The 23,025-nt window shown below is 40.8% G+C and overlaps 2 protein-coding genes across 5 annotated transcripts in view; one reads left to right on the top strand and one right to left on the bottom strand.

The window, feature by feature from the left end:
* gpr137c (G protein-coupled receptor 137c) overlaps positions 1 to 7,169 on the bottom strand; it is a 34,748-nt gene extending 27,579 nt beyond the window's left edge. For both annotated transcript variants that reach the window (XM_078562601.1, XM_078562600.1), the window contains exon 1: positions 6,708 to 7,169. In XM_078562601.1, the coding sequence (XP_078418727.1) occupies positions 6,708 to 7,073 (366 nt within the window). In that variant the 5' untranslated portion in view covers positions 7,074 to 7,169. The remainder of the gene's footprint in view (positions 1 to 6,707) is intronic.
* Positions 7,170 to 7,413: 244 nt separating this feature from the next.
* The window catches only part of txndc16 (thioredoxin domain containing 16), a 269,009-nt gene continuing 253,397 nt past the window's right edge, over positions 7,414 to 23,025 (top strand). For 2 of the 3 annotated variants that reach the window (XR_013579478.1, XM_078562615.1), the window contains exons 1-5: positions 7,414 to 7,473; positions 10,259 to 10,504; positions 12,574 to 12,656; positions 13,469 to 13,542; positions 19,616 to 19,690. Coding sequence is in view for 2 of the 3 variants with exons in the window: in XM_078562615.1 (XP_078418741.1) it covers positions 10,348 to 10,504; positions 12,574 to 12,656; positions 13,469 to 13,542; positions 19,616 to 19,690 (389 nt within the window). In the remaining variant the exon portion in view is untranslated. The remainder of the gene's footprint in view (positions 7,474 to 10,258; positions 10,505 to 12,573; positions 12,657 to 13,468; positions 13,543 to 19,615; positions 19,691 to 23,025) is intronic. The other variant, XM_078562617.1, reaches the window with a different exon arrangement.

Below are 23,025 nucleotides of genomic sequence, written 5' to 3'. Positions count from 1 at the left end.
TAGTGACTTTGCACTTAGTCATCTCAAGTGCAAACTTTGAGTTTATGATTTAGTTTAAAAAAAATCACTCAATTGAATATTGTAAATATTTCAGTCAAATTAAGGTGCAACATCTGGAGACACCTCCAGAACTTGAGATTCTAAATTACCATATTGTGAACTGAAGAAATAAATTTGCACTGCAATTCCTTTGAGTCAAAACCAATCAAACTCTTCTGATGAGAATAAGTTACTCAAGGTATCAGACACACAAAGACCATTCATAAAAAGTGAAGAAACAGACCACCTGACCTACTTCCTCTGCTTCCCCCCCCCAAATAAAAGGGCCTCTGATATTATTTTATACCAGCAATGTTGCAAACATTACAGATCCCTAATCATTAAACCAGTACAACTCCAAATCACCCCTTTTGTTCTCATCACACACTTTGTAGGGCTCCCAAGGACAGTACGAGTGAACTCAAAGGGTTAAAGCTGGAGATGTGGTTTATCACATGAAAATCAACTTACAATAAACCATGCTCTGACATGAAACTGTTGCTTTAACAATCACTGTTTGTAAATCTGACCCTGTGACTCATCCTTCAGATGAGACATTCTTTAAACTAAAAGCACAAAAATCATATTTTAAATGGCCATTCATTTCACTTGTTTGTGGCATTGGAGGAGCATAAATATGTTACAACTGACATTGCATTCCAAAATAACTGAATGTGAGAGATTAAGTCTTTGAAAAAATACTGTGCATTATAAATGCAAGATTCCCCACCCCCTCCTCAATTCACCCACCATACATGCTTTATCCCAGAAAGACGGAAAAAAATCAGTTGTGGTTCATTAACAAAATGCTGATAAAGTTGATTGTTGACCCCAGTAAGCAACCAAGTATGTAGCATTCATCTGCTAAGTCAAGAATTTATTTTGCACTTGGATTAGTCAATGACAGAAATATACATGGGGAAAATTTCCCCCCTGGGGGGGGGGGTGGGGGGCAGGCGCAAACCCAATCGGCACCCCCAATTGGGGCAGGCCACCATTTTACATGGGCAGGCCATTTAAGGCCCGCCTAGCGTGATGCTTGCCTGGAAGCGCTGAACACTCCCTGTGCGGGCTGGGGTGGGGGGGGAAGGTGTGGATTCAGGGTAATTCCCTATGCGGTGTGTGTTCCCTGCCGAGTCGGCTGCATGCCCGCCTAACTGAAAATCTAAATGACGCACAGTGGCGTCGGGATGCCTGCCTGACGTCACCGCACATCATTTTAAGCGTCGGCGAGCGTGCCCCACCCCCGCTCGCCAACCAGAGAATTCTGCCCATGGGGGAACAAATACATCGAACACTACCAGCTCAGAAAATGCATCCAGCTTTCAGTCTATTGCTGCTCCAGAGACAGTTTGGCTGCAGTGGAGGCTGGACAGAAAATGGATTCAACTTTCACTGGAAAAGTGTACCAAGTAACACTTCATTTTGCAAGCCACACTATGCAAGAAATAGGAATCATTCCAGTTTGCAAATGGCAGAATAGGTGGAGCATCTATCCAAAGCCAGAAAACAACTTCCTTTACTGTAGTCTGTTGTTTATTTCTGATAGTTACGCATGCCTTAATTATCCTTAATTAATTATCCTAGAACTAAATTACATACCATTTTGCATTATACATTAATTCCCCAATGAAATTAGACTGGGACTCATCTTGTGTAGCTGGCTAGGATAAACAATGCATGCTCTGAACCCATGTAATTCATGAAGATCAATAACCTGCAGTACTTCAATTTCAACTGCTCGAAACACTCAAGTTATCAAGCAACTTTTGAAATTTGAATTCAAATTTGCCTGTGCATTAATTACACATACAATATTGCATATGTTGGGTCTACAATAGCATATTGGTTATGTTACTGGGCTAAATATCCAGAGACACGAGTTCCCACTCCACCACAGAGTCTAGGGAATTTAAATTCAAGTAGTTAAATAAATTTGGAATTAAAAAGCTAGTATCAGTGATGGTGATCATGAAACTACCAGATCGCTATTAAAAGAAGTCCTTCAGGAAAGGAAATCTGTTCTTACCTGGTCTGGCCTATTGTGTGACCCAGACCCACACCAACTTAATTAATTCTTAAAACTAACCTTTGAAATGGCCTAATTCATCCATGTGTGCTCTTGGCTCAGACAATTGTCTGTTGATGTTTCATCCTGAGCCATTTCCTTGACAGTTTTTTTTTAAAAATTAAACCCCACCCCCCCACAAGGAGGGCAGCGAGGAGGCAGACCTCAACTCTGCCTCAGCTGGAATGAGAATGGAGTCTGCACTGTTGGCATTATTCTGGAACTTGAGTGTTGGCACGAATGAAAGATGGAGAAGTGCTAGGTTAATCAAGGATGATGAGACCCATTTTTATGCTGGTAATTAGGAGAAGGAAAGATATCAAACTCCTCATCTAGTTTTGACAAGGTACAGAGTTTCTATTGCTTGGGTCCAGAGAAAGTACTTACTCAGAACTGAACTATAAAGGCTGGTGTTGAAGATGGGAAAGTGCCTGTTCAAGTGGCTCTTAGGGAAGTGGTTGCTGAGAATCGAAAATTTTACTTGATTTTCAATCTTAAAAAAAAAAATTAAGTTAAATGACATTAAAAGTATTGACCAAATCAAAAAAAATCAAAGTTTTTCAGGGACGCACGTCCTGGACTCCTCAACTCCCATCCCACCACCACCTTAGGCAATGTAGCATAGGCAAGGGCAAGGGACAACATTTGAAAGTGCATGCATTTCACTGTTTACAGTCCTAACTCAGTGATTCTCAAACCTTCTCATCCAGAGATCACTTAGGTGGGGGGTGGGGGGGCAAAACACCCTGTGTCTACCCAACCCACTTATGTTTGACACTGCAAAATACTCAGAACAAATGGGAACTTATGCAAATATTTCACTACTTTTTGCTACAAAATGCAATACATTTTTGTGCATTAATTTTATTAAATATCAATTATCAATTCATACCAGAAACAATAGACATTTTCATATTAAAATGTTTCATAATTAATGTTTAAATATGTGCTATAAAAAATCAATGAGAAATCAATACCTGCCCTGCATCTATATTAATCAAACAAATTCAACAGAAATATATATCTTGCTTACAGAACTACACTGTTGTTGCTTGCACTTACAACTTGTGCCACACATCCAGGAGCCAGTGTGGTCGTAAGACATCATGCGTAGAATTGGGATAAAGGTTCTGACCTGTTCTTTAATTATGGTCTCAGCTGAAGTGTTGCATGTCAGTGACTTGCATTTCCTACCAGTGCACAGTTCACCAGTGGTCCGCGTAACACACTTAAGAACCACTGCCCGAACTGGGAATAATCCCATAATTAGCAAGTCAGGTATAAACATCCTGAGCAAATAACATTTTCTTAATGAAGAAAATGCCTGAGCTCTTTCCCTCTCTTCCCCCCACAATAGTACTAGATTATGTACTCCTATTAAGAACAATGAATTTCTAAAAAGAGAGTAGACCATTCAGTCCTTCATGCCTATTTAATCCTTCAATTCGATTGAAGCCGATTCCACATTTGCTGGAATTGGAGTAACAATCAATTTAAGATGGTGATATCCCAACTACCAAGTAGCTTCTGTGCTTTCAAAATTTGTATTCATTTCTGACTGTCTTGCACTTTGTTATTTCCCCCCTAATACAAGGGAAGGAATATCTGGCGTACTTACAGCTTAAGGTAGGGCATTCAGTGTAACATTTTGTTTAGACCTTATGGGCTTTTATTCGGGGTCATCTTTGCAGTTGTGGTCAAAGGACATCAAGTTAAAACATTAACTCTATCTCTCCACAGATACTGTCTGACCTACTGAATGTTTCCAGCATTATTTTTTGTATCATTTTTGAAGCTTTTGGCCAGCTTTCACCCAGTAAACATTTACATTCATAATTCAGTTCCTTGTCTCAATAAAAGAGAAGGCAAAAGTTTGATGAGGAGGAGTTTGCAAAAGGGCCCGTTTTATCAGTTATCACTGTACTTGAATGGAAGTCAAAGCAAGGAGTGCCTGGAATTTCTGCAGAAGGCCTCGGGCCTACTTTATTTAAACTCAATAACAGATACAATGCATTTCCCTTATACCACACGATAAATGGGTTGATACAATTCAAAACTACAAAATATTATCCATCGAAACCTACATTTCTGATCCTGCAATTTTAGCATAATCAAAGACCATAGAATCTTCGATTGTCCAGAAAGCCTACGAGCTAGACATACAAGCCCCATCTTCTTCTTCATTCATCTTGAAGACTGTTTCAGTTACTTGCTGCCCATAAGAGCAAATACTACAATCTAATATAAACAGACTGCTCATGGATCTACCGGTAGCTCTGTTTCACTTTGGTTAAATTCATAGAAGTTTATGTCAATACATGGAAGTCCAGGTCCCCAAAAAGAGGCATTACAACAGCCGCAAGGCCAAGTTTCTGGTATGCTGTCATTTGCCGTACTTACAAATTGAAATAGAGTCACTATTCTTTACACAAGTTACATTTAGTGTTTAAAAAAGGCCCAATGTGCCATAAGTGAGAGAGAGATCAGGGACGCAGAGTTATGGGGAAGCTAATGTACTGGTGACTGAAAGCTTGATGGAAAGTTTTTTTCTTAAAAATTGAGCAGTTAATGGAGCATTAAGGTTTAAGGAGAAGTTTCAGAGAGCATAGTTGGCCACCACACATTAAATTCATTCGGAAAATAGCTTTGGATCAACTGGACGATATGAATTGCGATGCAGTTTTCATGATGTTTGATCTCACTTATGATAATACACTTTATATTCCAATTATTGTACACTTCAACTTAAAGGTAGTTAACCAATTAGAACTGTTATAATTGAGGCATGAGGTTATATTCTGAGACTAGCTTTATGAATGGGTCTTGTGACCTGCTCTAAAGTCTGGCTGACAGCAAGTCTGGGTGGTTTGATTGTTAGAGATCAAAGTAAAGTTTAGGTTGTTTTGCTGGGAAGATGATGCAAGATATTCATGCTTGGAGGCAACGGCAGCAGTGTCTGAGTTTAACAAACAGATCCTAAGACTCCCAAAGTCCCAGAAAGGTTCTGCAGGTTGTGGGTTGTAAACTGTTGTGCTGTAAATGATCCATTTACTAAGATGAAAGGGAGTTGAGGTCAAAAGTATAAAGTTAATGTGTTTCCATTGCCACAGGGAAGGCAGAGGAAGCCATTTTGAGATCAGGTTACAGGCTTCCATACAAATTAAAGAATATCAGACAGAAGTTACACATCGTCAGCAGAAAAGGCTCCTTGACTTTGCAAGCTGCCACAGCTCAATAGTGTGTCATTTATTACAGTAAAAGTTTTAAGATGTGAAATCTCACCATATCATTCTTTCAGCTAACGAGTCTGATTTCTTTTTTAAACATTATTGTTCTCTACGCAGGTGTAACAGAGCTCGGCTGCTCAGGCAGTCACTAAGTATCATACTCGTCCTTGATAAATTAGATAGAATACTTCTAACTTGCATAGGAAAACTTACCTTTGTAATTCTGGATAATGCAGAGATTTAAATCTGTAGATGACTTATCAACATTTTGTGCAATTTGTGGGAACAGTAGAATCCCCACAACAGGCTATGGTGAAAGTTTGAAGTTCGAACCGAGATCAATAAAGGCAGTGGCCAGGTGAGACTGCCCTAACCCCGAGGTGGGTCACCTCGTAAAATCAATTCTTCTAAAGATTTCCAAAACCCAGCTGCTTACTATAATTCTGTATAAATGGAATATTTACGGTGAAGATAATCCCGAACAAGCTTCAAATTAAACAAATGAACTACAACCATTGCTACAATCTCTAATAAGTAAGATAAGCATTAAATTGCGAGTTTTAAAATATACTCGTCTTTGCAAAACTCGGTCGACAGTACGCAACAAATAAATAACCGCAGAAACACTGGCTCAGATATGGTCTCTCTGTAATGCGGTTTGCTTCAGCAAATCATTTTTTAAAAAAGTTTTAACAACTGAAAATTGCAATCGATTTAGTCGTGAAATGGGACGATTTATTTATCGATTACTTTCTTGAATTAAAGGCCAGAACAAATAATGCAAGATTAATTCAATTTTCTCCTGAATTGGATAAAATTGTCAAGAAATTTCCAGCAACTATTGCAAACAGAAGAAAATTTGTTGTAACTGGCTATAGGATTTCAGAATAGGGATATTTAAAAAAGATTTTACCTTCAATAAACAGTCGAGCGCAGGGCTGAAAGGCAGCGGGCAGTCAAACCAGTTAACGTCATAATTGGTGTTTATCCAAACCCGGAATAACACGGTTCCCCATTTTATTTGTTTCTTAGAAAACAACAGTTTACTTAGAATATTACCCAGACAAGCCAAGTCTTTCAAACATATATTATCTCTCTCACATCAACGTCTTCACTATTGTAGATATAAATCACATTAATCCGCGAAATTGATACAATAGGAACATGTTACAGGCGGCTTGCATATCAGAAGAAGACGGGCTGTAATTCGGGTATATAAAAAAGGACAAAGACAGTTTCGTACATATCAGCACTTTGCCTATAGAGTTTCTGCGATCTCTCGCAAACGTTATGCCCATTATCCATTAAATACAAACGAAATCAGCATGAAAATGAATTTATTCTGTTTTTACCCTCCCTCCCTAAATACATACCTGTGCAAAATAAAGGTTTAGGAGACACAGCGTGAAGAACTGCAAACACACAGGGAAACAATACAACAGCCAGTAAGGAAAAGGCTCCAGCTGATTGGCCTGGACACAATTTTTAAAGTAAAAAGAAAAGAGCGTAGTCCTCAGGCCTGCCCAGAACAGACAGAGAAACAAAAACACCGTTTGGTAGCTGAAGCGCTTGTGCTTATAGTGCAAGACCAGCCAGAGCTGCAGATAAACGAAGAGGAAAAGCAGGGTGTAGAGAGCGGTGTAAACCACAGTCAAACCGAGCTCCACTGAGGGGGGCACTGCAGGCTGGATCGGCTTGTCCGGAGCCGCCGTCATTGCCGTTGGACTCTGTAGAGACATGTTTTCACAGCTTATCCTGAGCCAAGCTGTGCTTGCTACTGCACTCACTCCACTCCCACTCACCCTCACTCTCCATCTATCCAGCCGCTTCTTCAGCTCCAGCAACAAAAAAAACAATCAGCAGCCTGTCCCGCCCCCCTACACCCTATCCGGCCGCTCATTGGTGGAGCTCTGTCATCCTCCCTGTCAATCATCGAGACGGCAAAGGGATTGGATTGAGGGCGGGCCTGCAATAGGCGCATGCGCAGTCTGAGCTCACCATTGTTACCGGAAGTGGCTATATGATTTGATTGACATCATGGTTAGCCAATAGACACTTGCGTTTTATACAAATCAGCAAAAGGTTGAGGCGAGGGGGATTCAGCTGCTGAACATCCTGAGCAACATATTCCGATCTAAGGTATGACAATGAGGGTGAGGGCTGTGCAGACAATGACTGGGTCTTCTTTCTATCTATCAATGTTTTATTCTGAATTAATTGATAGTATTCTGCGCGGTGTTGAAAAGTAAATGGAATTGAATTGAAATAGAATTGGTATTTGGTGTTTAAATCGGTTGTTAGCTCAGTTGGAATGAACGTCTACCTCCCCATAACTCAGAGAAAGCTCCAGCTTGCCTTTATTTTTCTTGCTCATGCGGAAAGTCGCATCTTTATTATTTACAGGCAAAAACAAATCACTAAACCAGATATACCTGAGGGTGGAAATCATTGCAAGAGCTGGATATCTGCAATAAACTAGCCAGGAATGATTTTACAGTTATACAGCACGGAAACAGGCCCTTCGGCCCATCGTGTCCGTGCCGGCCATCAAACACCTATCTATTCTAATCCCATTTTCCACCACTTAAGCCCGCAGACCTGTCTGCGATGGCGTTTCAAGTGCTCATCTAAATATTTAAATGTTGCGAGGGTTCCTGCCTCTACCACCCCCTCAGTGTTTTAAGTCATGAAGGGATTGGACAGAACAAGTAGAAACAGGCTCTTTTCTGTAATTGGAAGGTCTTGATTTCAACAACACAGCTGTAAAATGAAATGTAAATAAGATTTTTTAAATAGAAGATAATGAGGCTGTGGAATGCACTATGATGGGAGCAGGGAATATCATGTTTCAACATGAAAGAGTGGTTAAGGCGGTTGAAAGCAAAACATGGGAACAGGGCTGGTATATGGCATCAGGATTATTGCTTGTGTAGAGGTTAGAAACCAACATGGACTGGTTGGGCTGAATGGCCTGTTACGGCATTATAATTTCCATGTAATTCTAAAAATAGAAAATACTGGAAATATATAACCAGTCCATCAGCATCTAAAAAGAGACTGACTTAATTTGTTCTGACTGGAATAAAACAGAAAATGTTGGATAAACTCCAACAGGTCTGGCAGCATCTGTGGAGAGAGAAATAGAGTTATCGTTTTGAGTACATATGACTCTTCTTCAGAGCTAAAAAGTCAGAGTGAAGCCAATTCTGACAAAGCACCATTTCTAATGATAAATAGCAAAACCTTTCCTTGCTCCCATCCTGGTCATCCCTCTGGTAATAGCCCTCATCTTTGACCTGTCAAGTGCAAGGGGAAAAAATGGTTTAGATGTTTGTCATTAGAGTTGGCTGGGCTACATGAAGCACTTGGAGATCTTTAACTCCTTCCACCGCCCCTTTCCACCCTCACCTCCCAACAACCTGTGAGGAGTTCATCAACTTGTTTGCCACTAAGATTGGGATCATCTGTTCAGTTTTAAGTGCAGTTCCCCCCTCCCTTTCATCCCCTTGCCCACCAAGCTAAACCCCATCAGGTTTTTACGTTCTAGCTCTAAACCTGAATCTCTCCTATTTCCTCACTCGCCCTTTCTGAGGACACCTCATTAATGAGACACATCTCCTGCTTCCTTGACTCCATTCCCACTAAACCATTGACCTGGCCAACTGCCTTAGCTGGCTGACATTGTCAAAGGTTCCCACCCCTCAGATATTTCAAAACTGCCAACTTCACCTTCCTCCTCAAAAATACCCATCTTTGACCTTTCTGTCATCACAAGCTTCCATCCCAGTTCCAAACTTCCTTTCTTCTCTAAAGTCTTTGAACTTGTTTTTTTAAGCTTCCAGATATATGCTGATGTTGCAGCTCTCTTAGATTCTCCCTAATCAGGCTCATATCCAGGCTACATCATCGAAATGGCTTAATCAATGTCATACCAACATCCTCTGTGATTATGATTGTGGGGTATTATTATTTTTTGACCACTTTGCAACCTTTTACCTGGTTGATTATACCATCCTCCTTCAACGCCTTTGTTGATAAGCTGCGGAACTGCCTTCACTTGATTCTATTCTTTGTATCTAAGTTTCTCTTCCCATGCCTGCATCATTATCTCAGGGGTTGCCTAAGAATCTATTCTTACTCCCCTCCTTCTACTCATCTACATGCTGTCACTTGACAATAGGATTTTCAGAGGTGGGATCAATTTCCAAATGTATATTCATGATACCCAGCTCTTCCTCTCTATCATCTGCTCAGACCCTTCCACTACCCCTGTGTTGTCAGGCTGCTTGTCCAAAATCCAGTCTTAGCTGAGGAACAGATTTGTCCAGTTAAATATTAGAAAGACTGAAAACATTGACATTGTCTTCAGCCCCTGCCACAAGCTCCTTGGCATACCCTTGATGGTGGCATCATGGTAATGTCATTGGACTAGTAATTCAGAGACCCAGGCTAATGCTCTGAGGACATGGGTTTAAATCCCACCAGGGTAGCTGGCGGAATTTAAAATTCAATTCATAAATCTAGTCTCGGTTATGGTGACCATGAAACTAGCATTGATTGTTGTAAAAACCCACCTTGTTCACTAATGCCCTTTAGGGGAGGAAATCCTTAATGCCATCCTTACCTGGAGGGAGTTTTGAAATAGTGTAGATATTCAAAAGAAAATTCTTTTAAAGTAGATTTTTATGTATTACATTAATTAAGTGATTTAGGGAATTGACTCTTGATGTGCTATGTTTTACAAAAAGAGGACTAGTTTTCCTTGTAAAGTTTGTGCTCCTGATGCAATGGTGCTATTTTAACATGTAATGGCTTTTTGTTGGACTTAAACATATGAGACTGCAACATCATGATGGGTTATGGGGAATTGAACATGATTTGTGGAATATATCTCACTTATTATTGCTAGCTTTTCATTTTCCAGATTGAGATAAACAACATTGCTGCTGAGGATTTCATTCAACGTATTTGAGCAATTCTTGGGATCAGAACTGACTTTATCTATCTGCTAAAATGGCCCAATGGCATTCCTACCTTTGCTTAATTTTATTATATGCCGTTTACTTTAATGCTGTTGATGGTATGAAGATGTTACGCACCTTAAATCAGCAACACTTTATCAATATTCTACAATCAGGAAAAACTTCTTTAATATACTTCAAAAGAACAAGTAAGTATTCGCTGGCTTGGGAAATATTTGAAACAAAATGCTGCTTAAAAAATAAAACTTTGTGTTATTTGTATCCATCCGATAAATATAGTACATTTAGAAATCCATCTTGCTTCTTTTGGGCAAACCGGGCAACATTGTTCATCTTGGTTTGGTCTAAGTTAGTTCTCTGCTGATTGTGGCTGAGATTATGCTCATGATTCTGAACTATTTTTTACTAAAGTAATAGTCTCACACAGAGACCATTAAGTTTGTTGGTGTAGGAATAAGAAATGGCACAGTTTCACTGGTATGGTATGGGTGCTTTTGCAAGATTGGGTTTAAGGATCGTTGTTGAGATAATGTATTGGGAGGTTTACTCTACATCTAAATTGAATTGTACCTGGTTTGTGATGCTTGTTTGTAAAACATAAATATAATAAATAGAAAAATGTACGAAAGCCTAGGACTGACAAACCTAATCTTGAAGAGCGTAAATCATATTCACCCTTGCAAAAATAACTCCATCAATTTTCCTTAGTTTTATCTTTAAATTGAATTTTGAGTCCCAGAAAAAATGTACAAACTTTTTTCTGCCCCTTGACTGGACAGTAATAACCATTTGAAAAGAATCAATGTAGATTTTAATTTGCGTTTTCTTTTCGAATTATCCAGTCTAATTTTAATGTTAATTTCAGTTTTACTTCAACAATTAATTCAACATGAAATAATCTGGTTGTCGTGAGAAACTACATTCATTACCTAACACATTATGTGGATGATCATAATTTTTATCATTTCCCTTTTCCTGTCTCTACTTTGTCTTGGCTCAGTTGTCGTACTCTCGCCTCTGAGTCATAAGGTTGTGTGATCACAAGTACACAATTTGGGCTGACATTTCATTACAGGACTGAGGGGCTGTTGCATTGTCAGAGATACCACCTTTTGAATGAGCTATTAAACTGAGGTCCCGTGTACCCATTTAAGCAATGTAGTTTCCATGTCATCGTTTGTAGAAAAACAAGGGCGGTGTTTGGACTTGACTGCCTGTCTGGACTGCACTGCTGGCTGCCTTGCATTTTTTATCCTCCATAAACTTAAACTCAACCAAAATTCTGCTTCCTGTATTCTAACTTGCACCAAGTCTGGTTCATGAATCACTCTTGTGCTCTCAGACTTGCATTTGGCTGCTGGGAAGCAACGCTTCGATTTGAAAGTTCTCATCCTTGTTTTCAAATCCCTCTGTGGCCTTGTCCTCCCTATCTCTGTAACCTCTCCAGCCGTCCACCCCCTGAGATATCTGTGCTCCTTCAACTCTGGCCTCGTTAGCATCCCTGTTTTAATTGCTGCAGCAATGATGACCATGCTTTCAGCTGCTTAGCTTTGGAATTCTCTCCCTAAACCTCTCTACACCTCTACTTCATTTTCTCCCTTTAAAGCATCACTTAAAGCCTACCTCTTTGACCAAGCTTTTGGTCATCTATCCTAAAATTTCTTTATGGTTCAGTGTCAGACTTTGTTTTATAATGCCTCTGTGAAGCACCTTGGGACATTTTATTATGTTAACGGCCCTACATAAGTTTAAATTGTTGCTGTACATGTTCTGCATCAAATTTTGTTTGAAAATGTTCCTGTGAAATGCCTTGGGATTGTTAACTATTTTAGAGGTGCTATATAAATGCAAGTTGTGGTCTTGGCTAATAATTGTCCATCAACCAGCACCACCTAAAGAGATTATCTAGTTAATCATCACAATGCTGTTTGTGGGGCTTTTTGTACATATATTAGTTGTCACTGATTATTTACAAGAAGTACTTTGCTGTGGAATATTCTGAGAACATGAAAGGCTCCAATTTACTATAAGTTTATTTTTTTTCTTCATTCCCTTTCCCACTTACTGAAAACAGTATCAAGCTATTCCAAGTTACATCAACAAAATTGAAATTAAGTAAGGACAAGTAAAACTTTTGTAAGAGCGAGGCAAAATCTTAGCATTTGTTTATCTTTGGCCTCCCATATGCTCTAGAAGAATTACAAAAATAAACATTCAGTTCAAAATACTAAAAGTATTATTTGTTTCTATGTTTCAGCCAACCCGTCAATCAGACTTTTCCTTCAACAACTAGAAAAATCTTCAGAATCACTTGGAGAGTATGGCATCACAGTGGCTCAGGTGAATTAAAATTCCTTCTATGGAACATCTTTTAAAACATGGTCTGCCATTGAGAGCTGGCTTGGACAGCTTGCATACCACTTTGAGATGCTATATATGCAAAAATGAGGGTCATGGGGAGAGAAACTCAGTTCTATCTTCTCAATTTTTAGGACAACCTAGCTAAATATTAATGGAAATTATTTAAAACAATGCAAGAAGAAATGCAACCATCTGAGTATTACAGCAGTGCATTACATTGCATCCCTAATGGCTGTTCTACAGGGCTGTTGGTTACTGATTCATTCATTCTATACTGTACATGCTTATGTTTTAAAGCCCAAGCATCTTGACCTATGGAGGCATTGATTAAAGGGTGCTTGCTGAGAATGAAAAATGGTGGAAGTGCTGGCTGAGTTGCTTTTATGCTGATCTTTTGGTGCTATTGCTGGAGTTTAGATGCATCTGCCTCTAATAATAAGCCAAAGCAGAGAAGGTGAGAAAAAAAATTATAAGAGGCTTGAGGAAAACAACTTTCCTAATAAAGATCCACCACATGGACTGCGGAGGATCAAGAGGAAGGCCATCTATCACCTTCCCAAGCACAGCCAAGGATGGGCACTAAATGTTAGTGTGGTCAATAATGCCAACATCCTGAAGAATTATATAAAAAAAGCTAGCATCTGTATGGACTTGATCCACAGAGGAGGGGACAAGATAATTGGCTGGGCAATTTTTGGTGAGAGAAAAGTGTTGAAATGAAGGCAGTGTTAGATTTGTAGATATTTTCTGTGTTACATTATCCCATTAAAATGCTGTGCCCCTTTTTGTAGGTTAATTGTGCCACAGAAAAAGTACCAAAATATTGTGAAAATGAAGATGTACTGAAGAAAGCGTATCTTTTCCGGTAAATTAACATATATTTATAATAATTATTTTCTATATCAAGTACCAGAAAGTTTTTATTTCTATTATTTACTTTGACTCCAACTTATTTTTTTTGATTCCTTGGCAGTTTATAATGATTAAATATATTGAGAATGCAGTTGTGTTCCATATAAGCAACAAGGAGGATGCTGATAAGACTAGAAACACCTGAGAAACCTTGCTGATATTGGTTATTTTTAAGGTGTAACAGAACAATGAGTGATCTTTAAGGAAGAGATGTTTAAGGACAGGCTAGGTACATAACAAGAGGGAGAGGCAGAGGAACCAAAACCAGGGCTCCTTGGATGATGAGGGAGATAGACAGTATGATGAAACAAAAAAAGGGTTAATGATGCGTGTCAGGTGAATTATTCAAGTGAGAACCAGGCCTAATACAGTAAGTTGAGAGGGGAAGTGAAGAGGAAAGTAAGACTGGCTACGAGAGAATATGAGAATAGAATGGCATAAAAGGGAACCCAAAAATCATCATCTGGCATGCTGTTAGTAAGTGGGAGTAAGAGGCAAGTTGGGGCCTATGAGGGGAAAAATGTGATCGATGCTTAGCACACAGGCAAGGCTAGAATACTTAGTAACTACTTTACATCGGTATTTTCTAAGGAAGAGGGTGCTGACAAAATATCAGTAGTAGCTGAGATGGTAGAAGCAAGGGACGGGGTGAAAATTAATAGTTAGGATTTACTGGAAAGGCTGGCTATGCTCAGAATGGTTAAGTTGCCTGGCTTGGATGGCTTGCATCTCACGTTGCTAAAGGAAGTAGGAGTGGAGATAGCAGGAAGGCTTGTCATAATCTTCTAATCTTCCCCAGAGATGGGGAGGTGACAGAAGATTGGAGAATGGCAAATGGGGCACCCTTGTTCCAGGAAGGATGTAAGGACACTCCTAGTAACTACAGGCTGGTAAGTTTAAGATCAGTGGTGAATAAAGTTTTAGAAACAATAATTAGTGAAAAAATTAACAGGGACTTGGAGAGGTTTGAGTTAATTAAGGAGAGTCAGCAAGGATTTATAAAATTTAGATCATACTTGACTAATTTAATTGAATTTTTTGATGAAGTAACAGGAAAGGTTCTTGAATGGAATACAATGGATGTTGTCTACTTGGATTTTAGGAAACTATTTGACAAATTACCTCATAAAAGGCTGGTTAACACAACTGAGGCTTATGGAACAGGAGGGGTAGTGTCAGCTTGGATAAAAAATTGGCTGAAGGACAGAAAACAGCGAATCGGTTAATGATTATTTTTCAGCCGGGAGAATGGTAGACAGTGGTTTTCCCCAAGGATCAGTGCTAGAACCACTGCTGTTTTGATATAGTTAAATGACTTGCATTTTGGAATACAGAGTAACATTTCAAAACTTGTCAATGATACCAACAAACAGTAAGGATGATACTAATCGACTGCAGCAGGACACAGATAGGCTAGCAGAATGGACAAACAAGTGGCAGATGGAATTTAATACAGAGAAGCTTTTTTTAATTCATTTATGGGATGTGAGCATCGCTGGCTAGGCCAACATTTATTGCCCATCCCGAAAACAATGTGAGGTGATGCATTTTGCAGAAGGGATAGGGAGAGGTAATATAAATTTAATGGCATGGTTCCAAACAATCTGCAAAGGCACAAGGACCTGGAGGTTCATGTGCATATATCTTTGAAGGTGATGGAACAAATTGAGAGAGTTGTCAGCAAAGCATATGGGACCTTGGGCTTCATAAATAAAGGTATTGAGTACAAAAGCAGGCAAGTTAATCTGAACCTCTGTACAGCTCTGGTTAGGCCATAACTACAGTAATACATCCAGTTCTGGTCATTGCAATTTAGGAAGGATGTGAGGGCAATTGAGAGGATGCAGAGGAAAGAGATTTTAGCTGCAAGGTTTGGTTGGGCTTTTCTCCTTGAAGCAAAGGAAATTGAGGGAGATTTGATAAAGGCTTAGATAAGGTAGACAATGAAAAGCTGTTCTCATTAGCTGATGGTAAAAGGACTCGGGATCACAGATTTAAGGTTTTGGGCCAGAGGTAGTGGGGGAGGGGGGAGATGAATTCCTTTACATAGACAGTGGTAATGCCCTATGAGGGTGGTGGAAGCCAAAATGATCATTGATTTCAAAAAGAGGTTCGATGGCCACTTGAGGGAAATAAACTTACAGAGCTATGGGAATAGATTGTGACTGACTATAATAAAAACAGAAAATGTTGGAAATACTCAGCTGGTCAGGCAGCATCTGTGGAGAGAAAAACAATGTTAACTTTTCAGGTCTGTGACGTTTCATCAGAATCAGGGACCAGAATTAGGGACTGTCTGGATTCCTCCACAGAGAACCGTCATGAACTTGATGGGCCAAATGGCCGCCTTCTGACTCGTGATGACTCTATAACTTATGATTCTATAACTTTAGGATATAGTTCAATGAGCACTAGCCATCTATCAGTACTTTCTCATTGCTGGCTTTCTTTATATGAGCCTAATGAATAACAGCAGATTGTTTGAGCATGATCCCGTACTCCTAAGATGTCCAAATAAACAAACTTTCCAGAAGGCACTTTGACACAATGACCAGGACCATAAATCCTTACTAATTATATTCCCTTCTTTAGATCAAGGATGCTGAGGTCAGGTCTAATATCATTATTGCCATTAGTTATTTGGTAGTACAGAACTTGAGTATTGCTGAAAAATGAGACATCAAAGCTTTTTGTCTTGCACTCATCAGGACACTTTGCAAGAACACCAATATAAGGGGAAAACCATAGAGTCCACTTACCAACTGATCAGCACTCTATTCTCATACAGTATAAATTGTTGTTTTCTCCTTATGTTAGTATTCTTGCGAAGTGTCCTGATGAGTGCAAGACAAAAAGCTTTGACGTGTCTCCTTATTGCCATCTTAATTAGGCAAGTTGTCATAGGGGATAAATTTTTAAAACTTAGTTTTGAGAGGAGTGGCTGGCTAGTGCCATTAATTGTCTCCACTAGCAAGTTAATTTCAGTCATGTTTTTCAGCTGTTGATATATATATGCTTACAATTTTACATTAGTGCTAAGTTATTTATTTGAGAATCATGAGTATATTTGACATATATCAGATGTCAAAAGCAATTGAACGCAGAAAACCTGTGAATTACAGCTGTATCTGTCTGAAAGATAAAATTGAATAACATGTTTGAATGTCTAGTATGAAGAGATTGCTACGACAATGATGTGCGCTGAAAGGTTGCTTGGAATGGTGTAAATTTAGCTGGATCTCCCAATTTCTCTGCTTCATTATAATACTTGATTGAGTGAAAAATGTGCCCAAGTTACATTTGTCAAAGTTAAGATTCTGAAAAGCACATTTAAGATTTCAGATGCCAGATTACTTTTGAGTCAGTTTCAGGTATATTGTAAATTCAGTATTTTGAATTTTAAATCTGGACATTAATTTTACCCTGAATTATACAATCTGGTAGCTTTGTGCCTTCCATCTTTTGGAGTGAGCAGGAGTGTATGATGGACAGCTCCTGCAACCTTTATTGTGAAATATTATGGTAAAAGGGTATTGTTTACCTGTTACAGACTGCATGGCATAAATTTCAGATCATGACACTTGCTGTGAGAGTTGTGATTGAGCTCCAGTTGTTGTTCTTAATTCACCATCCTGAACAGGTTAACTGGTGAGGTTGGCTGTCATATTTCCAGTGCTATATTATAGCCTTTCCATGATTGAAGAGGGATGTCAAAGATATTGATTTGCAGGTAGAGAGATCATTGGCCTCAATTCAGGTTCTGGTTGATGAATATAGTTGAGGATCAGGATCACACAGGACTGAAGAGTGCTGTGGTCTTTCTCATCTTTCTTCTGTTACGGCAAAGTTCTGATGTTGGTTAAACTTGAGCTGGTTAAGAGATAGCAAGAAGAGTTTTCATTCATAGCCATTAAGTGGAATGGCTTCATTCAGTTCATGTGCAAGGCCATTACTTAACTGTGAAGTGCATTTGTGACAAAAGTGGAAGGAAGGCTCTTACCTTATGGTCGCTCATCACCCTCAGAGGAGAGTTAATCTTACAGTGGCACATCTTTTTCAAACTGCTCACATGAGAACATGGATTAAGCAGTTGATAATGGAATGGGACACTCAATTTCGATATCTAAGACATCAAAGTAACTCACATGTTGACAGGTGAGCTACATGCTTTGCTTGGTGCTGAGGATGGATGCATCTTATTATAGCTGAGCTGTAAACAAAGGCTTGAGACAACATGTGCTGGGTACTGCTTTCAGGAGGCTGTAGACAAGAAGGTGGTGATTTTGCCATGGTTCATTGTTTACCACAATTGAATTGCAGAGAGACAACATGTTGCACCTACAGCATCAGTTATATTGGATATATGTCCATGCTGTAGTCAGGAAGATGGTGGTAGCACAAACATTTCATAATGATTATGTGCACAATAAACTGTTTCTGAAGATTGCTGAATAGAGAGATACGCCATGCACTCATAAAGATAGCTCACAAGAAATTACCAACTGTAATGGGGAGAAACAATTTATACTGCATGAAAAGAGAGTGCCAATTGGTTGACAAGTGGACTCTGATTGGTGGAGGCATTACCATGAAGAATGCAGCATGGAACAGTTAACTGCCCAGCTTTGTTCAAATTCAAACAGGATTGCCCTAGGGAATGAACCAGATAATGACTGGTTTTCAGTGCAATTCTTCACACAATCCTTCACATTTAATCACATCTTGTGCTAAGAATTACACTGAAAACCAATTTAAGATTCAGTCGGGCTTGCAGTGTGGCTGATCCACGCATTCAAGAAGCCACATATACTCACACGTAGGGTCCTGTCCCTTCCAGACAGAAGGCCCATGTCCACATGTTGTGCCTATTTCAACTAAACAAAAACTTAGTGAACAGTCATTCCCTGGTTCATTCCCCAGGGCAATGCCTTGACCAATCCAAGACGACCGGCCAGATTTGAATTTGAACAAAGCTGGGCATTCTCCATAGCAGCGTGTCTACCAACCAGAGTCCAATTGCAAATCAATCGACACTCTCTTCTCATGCAGTATAAATTGTTGTTCACTGTTATAGCTGACATTTCCTTCAAGCCATCCTGATGAGTGCATGACGAAAAGCTTTGATAGCGTGTCTCTTTTTTTCAGTGATACTCAAGTTCTGTACTACCAAACGATTATTTGTTTATGAAGAGTTCTGAAACCTATTATCTATCTGCCCAGTGAGGGACAAAATTGAAGAATGTTAGCTCTAAAAAAAGCCAATTAGTGTTTCCTAACATTAAACCAGCGATTACATTTCAGAAGCACTTCATTGACTGTGTGGTGCTTTGGATTTGTATAGTTAGCTCTGGTCCATGATGAGATTCATAGGGGTAGACTTGACACTGGAACTCATCCCACTATTCTCAGATAACTTAGTAAGCCGATTCTATAAAAGGTAGGGTAGCCTTAGCTGGTGAAGGAGAGGAATGATTTCCAGTGCTCACGTACACTGCAGTTTTAGCTGGTTAAGTATCAGCAATATCCTCACATGCGCGCGCACACACAATGATCCCTAACCCTCGGCTTTGGTGCAAGTTCTATAGCATTTAGTACATGGGCTTGTGTGGCCTTCCAAGACTATGCACCCCAAGTTGGGTGAATGGAGCCTCTACTTCTGTGTATTTCTCTCCACCTTGGTTTGGAGACTCTTAATTGTAGTGATGAGTTTTCCACACATGTCAAACATGTGGCACGTCCAGAAGAAATCTCCTTTTCCCAAAATGGCTTGCCTCCATTTCTGAATACATCTCACATTTTCTCTTTGCCCCTTATTATGCATAATAACCTATAATGGAAACCTAAATATGACTGAGGAAATGTACAGCAACAGTCAACAAGACCTGTGGCTGATTGTGGCTCCGTTTGTTGAAATATCCTACTTGTAGTTGTACTGTCCTCTATCACAATTAAATCTGATATTTCATGTAGTTCCAAATAATGAAAATTGCTAATTGAAACTTGTTTGTTTCTTTTCTCTTTAATAGGGGTAATATAATGCTTAGGAGCTTTGCAACTGATACATTATTTGATGTGGATGCAATTGTAGCAAATGTATTATTGTAAGTATGTTATTAAGTGGTTTGTTCCATTTTAAACTCAGCTAATGGAATTAGTGAAATTAACAGTAAACTCCTGCTGTTTGCGACTTCTTCTTTCGCCAATTCTTTTACCCAAGCGAAAGTGCTTGTACACACAATCGCCATTGCGCCACCAAATCTTCACCCTTTTGCAATTTAAGCATTAAAAGTTTTTACTTGAACATATATTGGTCCTGAAATAAAGAAAAGCCAGCACTTAGAAGCCATAAAAAAAAGTTTCTGTGATGTATTTCCTCCATAGGAAGTGCATACTTCACATGTGCCATCTCTAACTGCACATGGTTTGCTGTGATTTACAGGATATAGTACTGTAACTTCCAATCAGTATTTTGCAGTACAGGTTCAGTGCAGCATTTTACTAAAAATGGCTGAGTCAGAGCCAAGCAGAAAATGTCCCAGGAAAGTGATGACACTTGCACAAAAAGTCCCAATCTTTTTAGATAGACTGAAAAATGGTACAAGTGCCATCATGTTGGCCGGGGAATACTCTCTCACTGAATCCACAATTGGGCACATTAGGCAGTCTGAAGAAAAATTAAGGGCCAGTGTTAGTGTTTCTGATAGTCATACTACCAGGTTAACTTTTGTAAGTAGGAGAGACCCACACTTAGAGGAAATGGAGAAGTTACTCAGCACGTGGAAAGAGCACCAGCGTTGAAGGAGGACCCCAGTTAATGGTCCAATCATTAGAAATAGACACTTGAATTGTACCAACACACAAAAAGTAGTAAAGAGGGTAGTGCTGGTGTCACTGGTAATAATAGTGATGATGTAGGTGGTGCAGAAGGTGCCTCTCCTTTGACTTCCAGAGGATTCTCAGCCAATGCATGATGGTTTGAGTACCTTAAAAAACATTTTGGGCTGCAGAATGTGAAATTGGTGGGGGAGGCTGCATCAGCTGACCATGCAGCTGCAGGAGAGTTTCCCAAGGTGCTGCAAGAATACATTGAGGAGAGAGGCTACCAGACAGAGCAGGTCTTTGACACAGGTGAAACTGACTTGTTCTGGAAGAAAATACCAAATAGGACCTACATATTGAAAGAAGAAAGGACAACTCCTGGTTTTGAAGCAACAAAGGACAGGGTAACACTTCTACTATGTCTCAATGCAGCTGGTATTAAATGTAAATCAATGCTGGTTTATAGGTCAGAAAACCCTTGAGCATTTAGAGGGGAAAAATAAATCTCATCTGCCAGCCTTTTAGGAGGCTAACAGCAATGCCTGAGTTACAGCAGTAGCATTTGAAGACTGGTTTGAGAATTGCTTTATTCCAGAGGTCAGGATTTGTCTGAGCGAAAAGAACCTGTCTTTCAAGGTCCTACTAATCATCAATAATGCACCTGGACATCCACACTCTTTTGCAGAGAGCTATCCAGATGGTGACATTTTGTTTTTACCTCCAAATATGACCTCACTTATCTTTATCTTGTGCAGAAAGGATTCACATCTGAGTGACAAGAACAATGCTTATCAGAACAAGGAGCCACAGGCAGGGAGACATTCTTAGGAGTTTATTGACAATAGTGAACAGTCTGTACAAGTGAACAACACCCATGGCCAGGCTGTGCAACTACTGCTTCCTGATTGGGCTCAGGTGCACCTTGCTGCCTGAGCTGCAGTTGGGAGTGGGTAGTGCTTGGTGCTCCTGTGGTTTCTGTCTCTGGATTGCTGCTACTGGGGATTCTCTTTTTGGCTTTCACCTGGAGGAAGAAGTCTTGCCCATTAGGAGGAGAAAGGAGTTTGGGAGTTGGACTGTCTTCTTTTTGGAGACTTCTACAACCTGCTGTTACAGTGTTGGGCCAGCAAGGCCTGAAGAGCCTGGGAGTAGGAGTTCGAGGAGAGCCAAGAGAGAGGACTCCACTACAGCCAGAGAGGGAGGATTGCTGTGCTGGAGGTGGGTGCCTGGGGGAAAGTAAAGACTCTGGTTCAACTGCTTAGTTGGCGGCAGGGGGAGGAAGAAAGACCTAAAGAGGGCGTGCTGCGAGAGGAAGGATTAAAATAGTCCTCCCCTTACACTAGGCACGGTGCTGGTAGCACATACTTCTGACAATGAAGACTATTATAGCTAGCCTCAACATAAACGGCAGCAGGGACGCACAGCGCAGGTTCCAGAACTTCTTGGTCCTCAGGGACGGGATGTATGCAGTGTGCTTCCTGTAGGAAAACCATACTGTACCCTCGGGACCCAGAATCATCTCGGTACCCAGCGCTGCACGCTAGGTCTGAGTAAGTTGCGGGACCTGGACGGATCATTCGGCTTGGTGGATGTCTGGTGACATCTCCATCCTGACTCCAGTGTTTTCCACTTTCGTGTCACCTGGAGTCGGAGTGTCCAGACTTGACCGCCTTTACATTTCCAAGGCGTTCAAGTCCTGCGTTCCGTTGGCTTCTGTGCAGCAGGCGCCATGCTCGGACCACTGTCTGGTGTGGGAGGAACTCGTTCCATTCTGCGCTCGGATGGGGTCCACGTACTGGCCATCTGATAACCTGTTGCTGGAGGACGAGCGGCTCCTGGACTCATTCCGTCATTTCTGGGCCAGCTGGAGAAGAAAGCGGGGAGGCTTCCCCTCCTTGAAGCTATGGTGGGACGTGGGAAAGACCCACGTCCGTGTTTTCTGTCAGGAGTACGCGAGGGGGTCGACGAAGAGGTGGAAATCCAGGGTCGACGAGTAGGAGGAGGTGGTGCTCGGCCTGGAAACGTGTCTCTGTCAGCCCGATGTGGACTTGGCCCTGTGGCTGGTGTACGAAGAGAAGAAGGGCGCGCTGCGGGACCTGCAACTTGTTGGGTTCTCGGCATGTACATGAGATCGTGGATCCAGTTCCTCCGGGACCTGGACCGCAGCTCCCCCTTCTACTCGCTTGGAAAAAAAGGCACGGGGACCGTCAGCAGCACCTTACGCTGCTGGCCGACGACAGATCCCTTGCCTCGGATCCGGAGGGCATCAGGGACATTGTCAAGACGTATTACACTGCCCTGTTTTCTCCGGATCCATCCAACGAGGATGCTCGCAGAGTTTTGTGGGAGGACCTGCCATAGGTCGGCCCGGAAGGCGCCGGAAAGCTTGAATCCTCTATAAGTCTGGGGGAGCTGACTGGCGCCCTCGACTGTCTCTCCAGGGGCAAATCCCCAGGGATGGACGGGCTAACTGTGGAGTTCTTCAGGGCATCTGGGGCATCCTGGGGAATGACTATGTGGGGACCCTGGGGGAGAGTATCGCTACCGGGGCGATGCACCTCTCATGGCGCAGGGCCGTGATTCCCCTGCTGCCAAAGAAGGGGGATCTTCACCTTAAGAA

This window comes from Cetorhinus maximus, chromosome 18 (assembly GCF_964194155.1).
Source record: "Cetorhinus maximus chromosome 18, sCetMax3.hap1.1, whole genome shotgun sequence".
NCBI lineage: Eukaryota > Metazoa > Chordata > Chondrichthyes > Lamniformes > Cetorhinidae > Cetorhinus > Cetorhinus maximus.
This window is presented reverse-complemented; position numbering and strand designations above follow the sequence as displayed.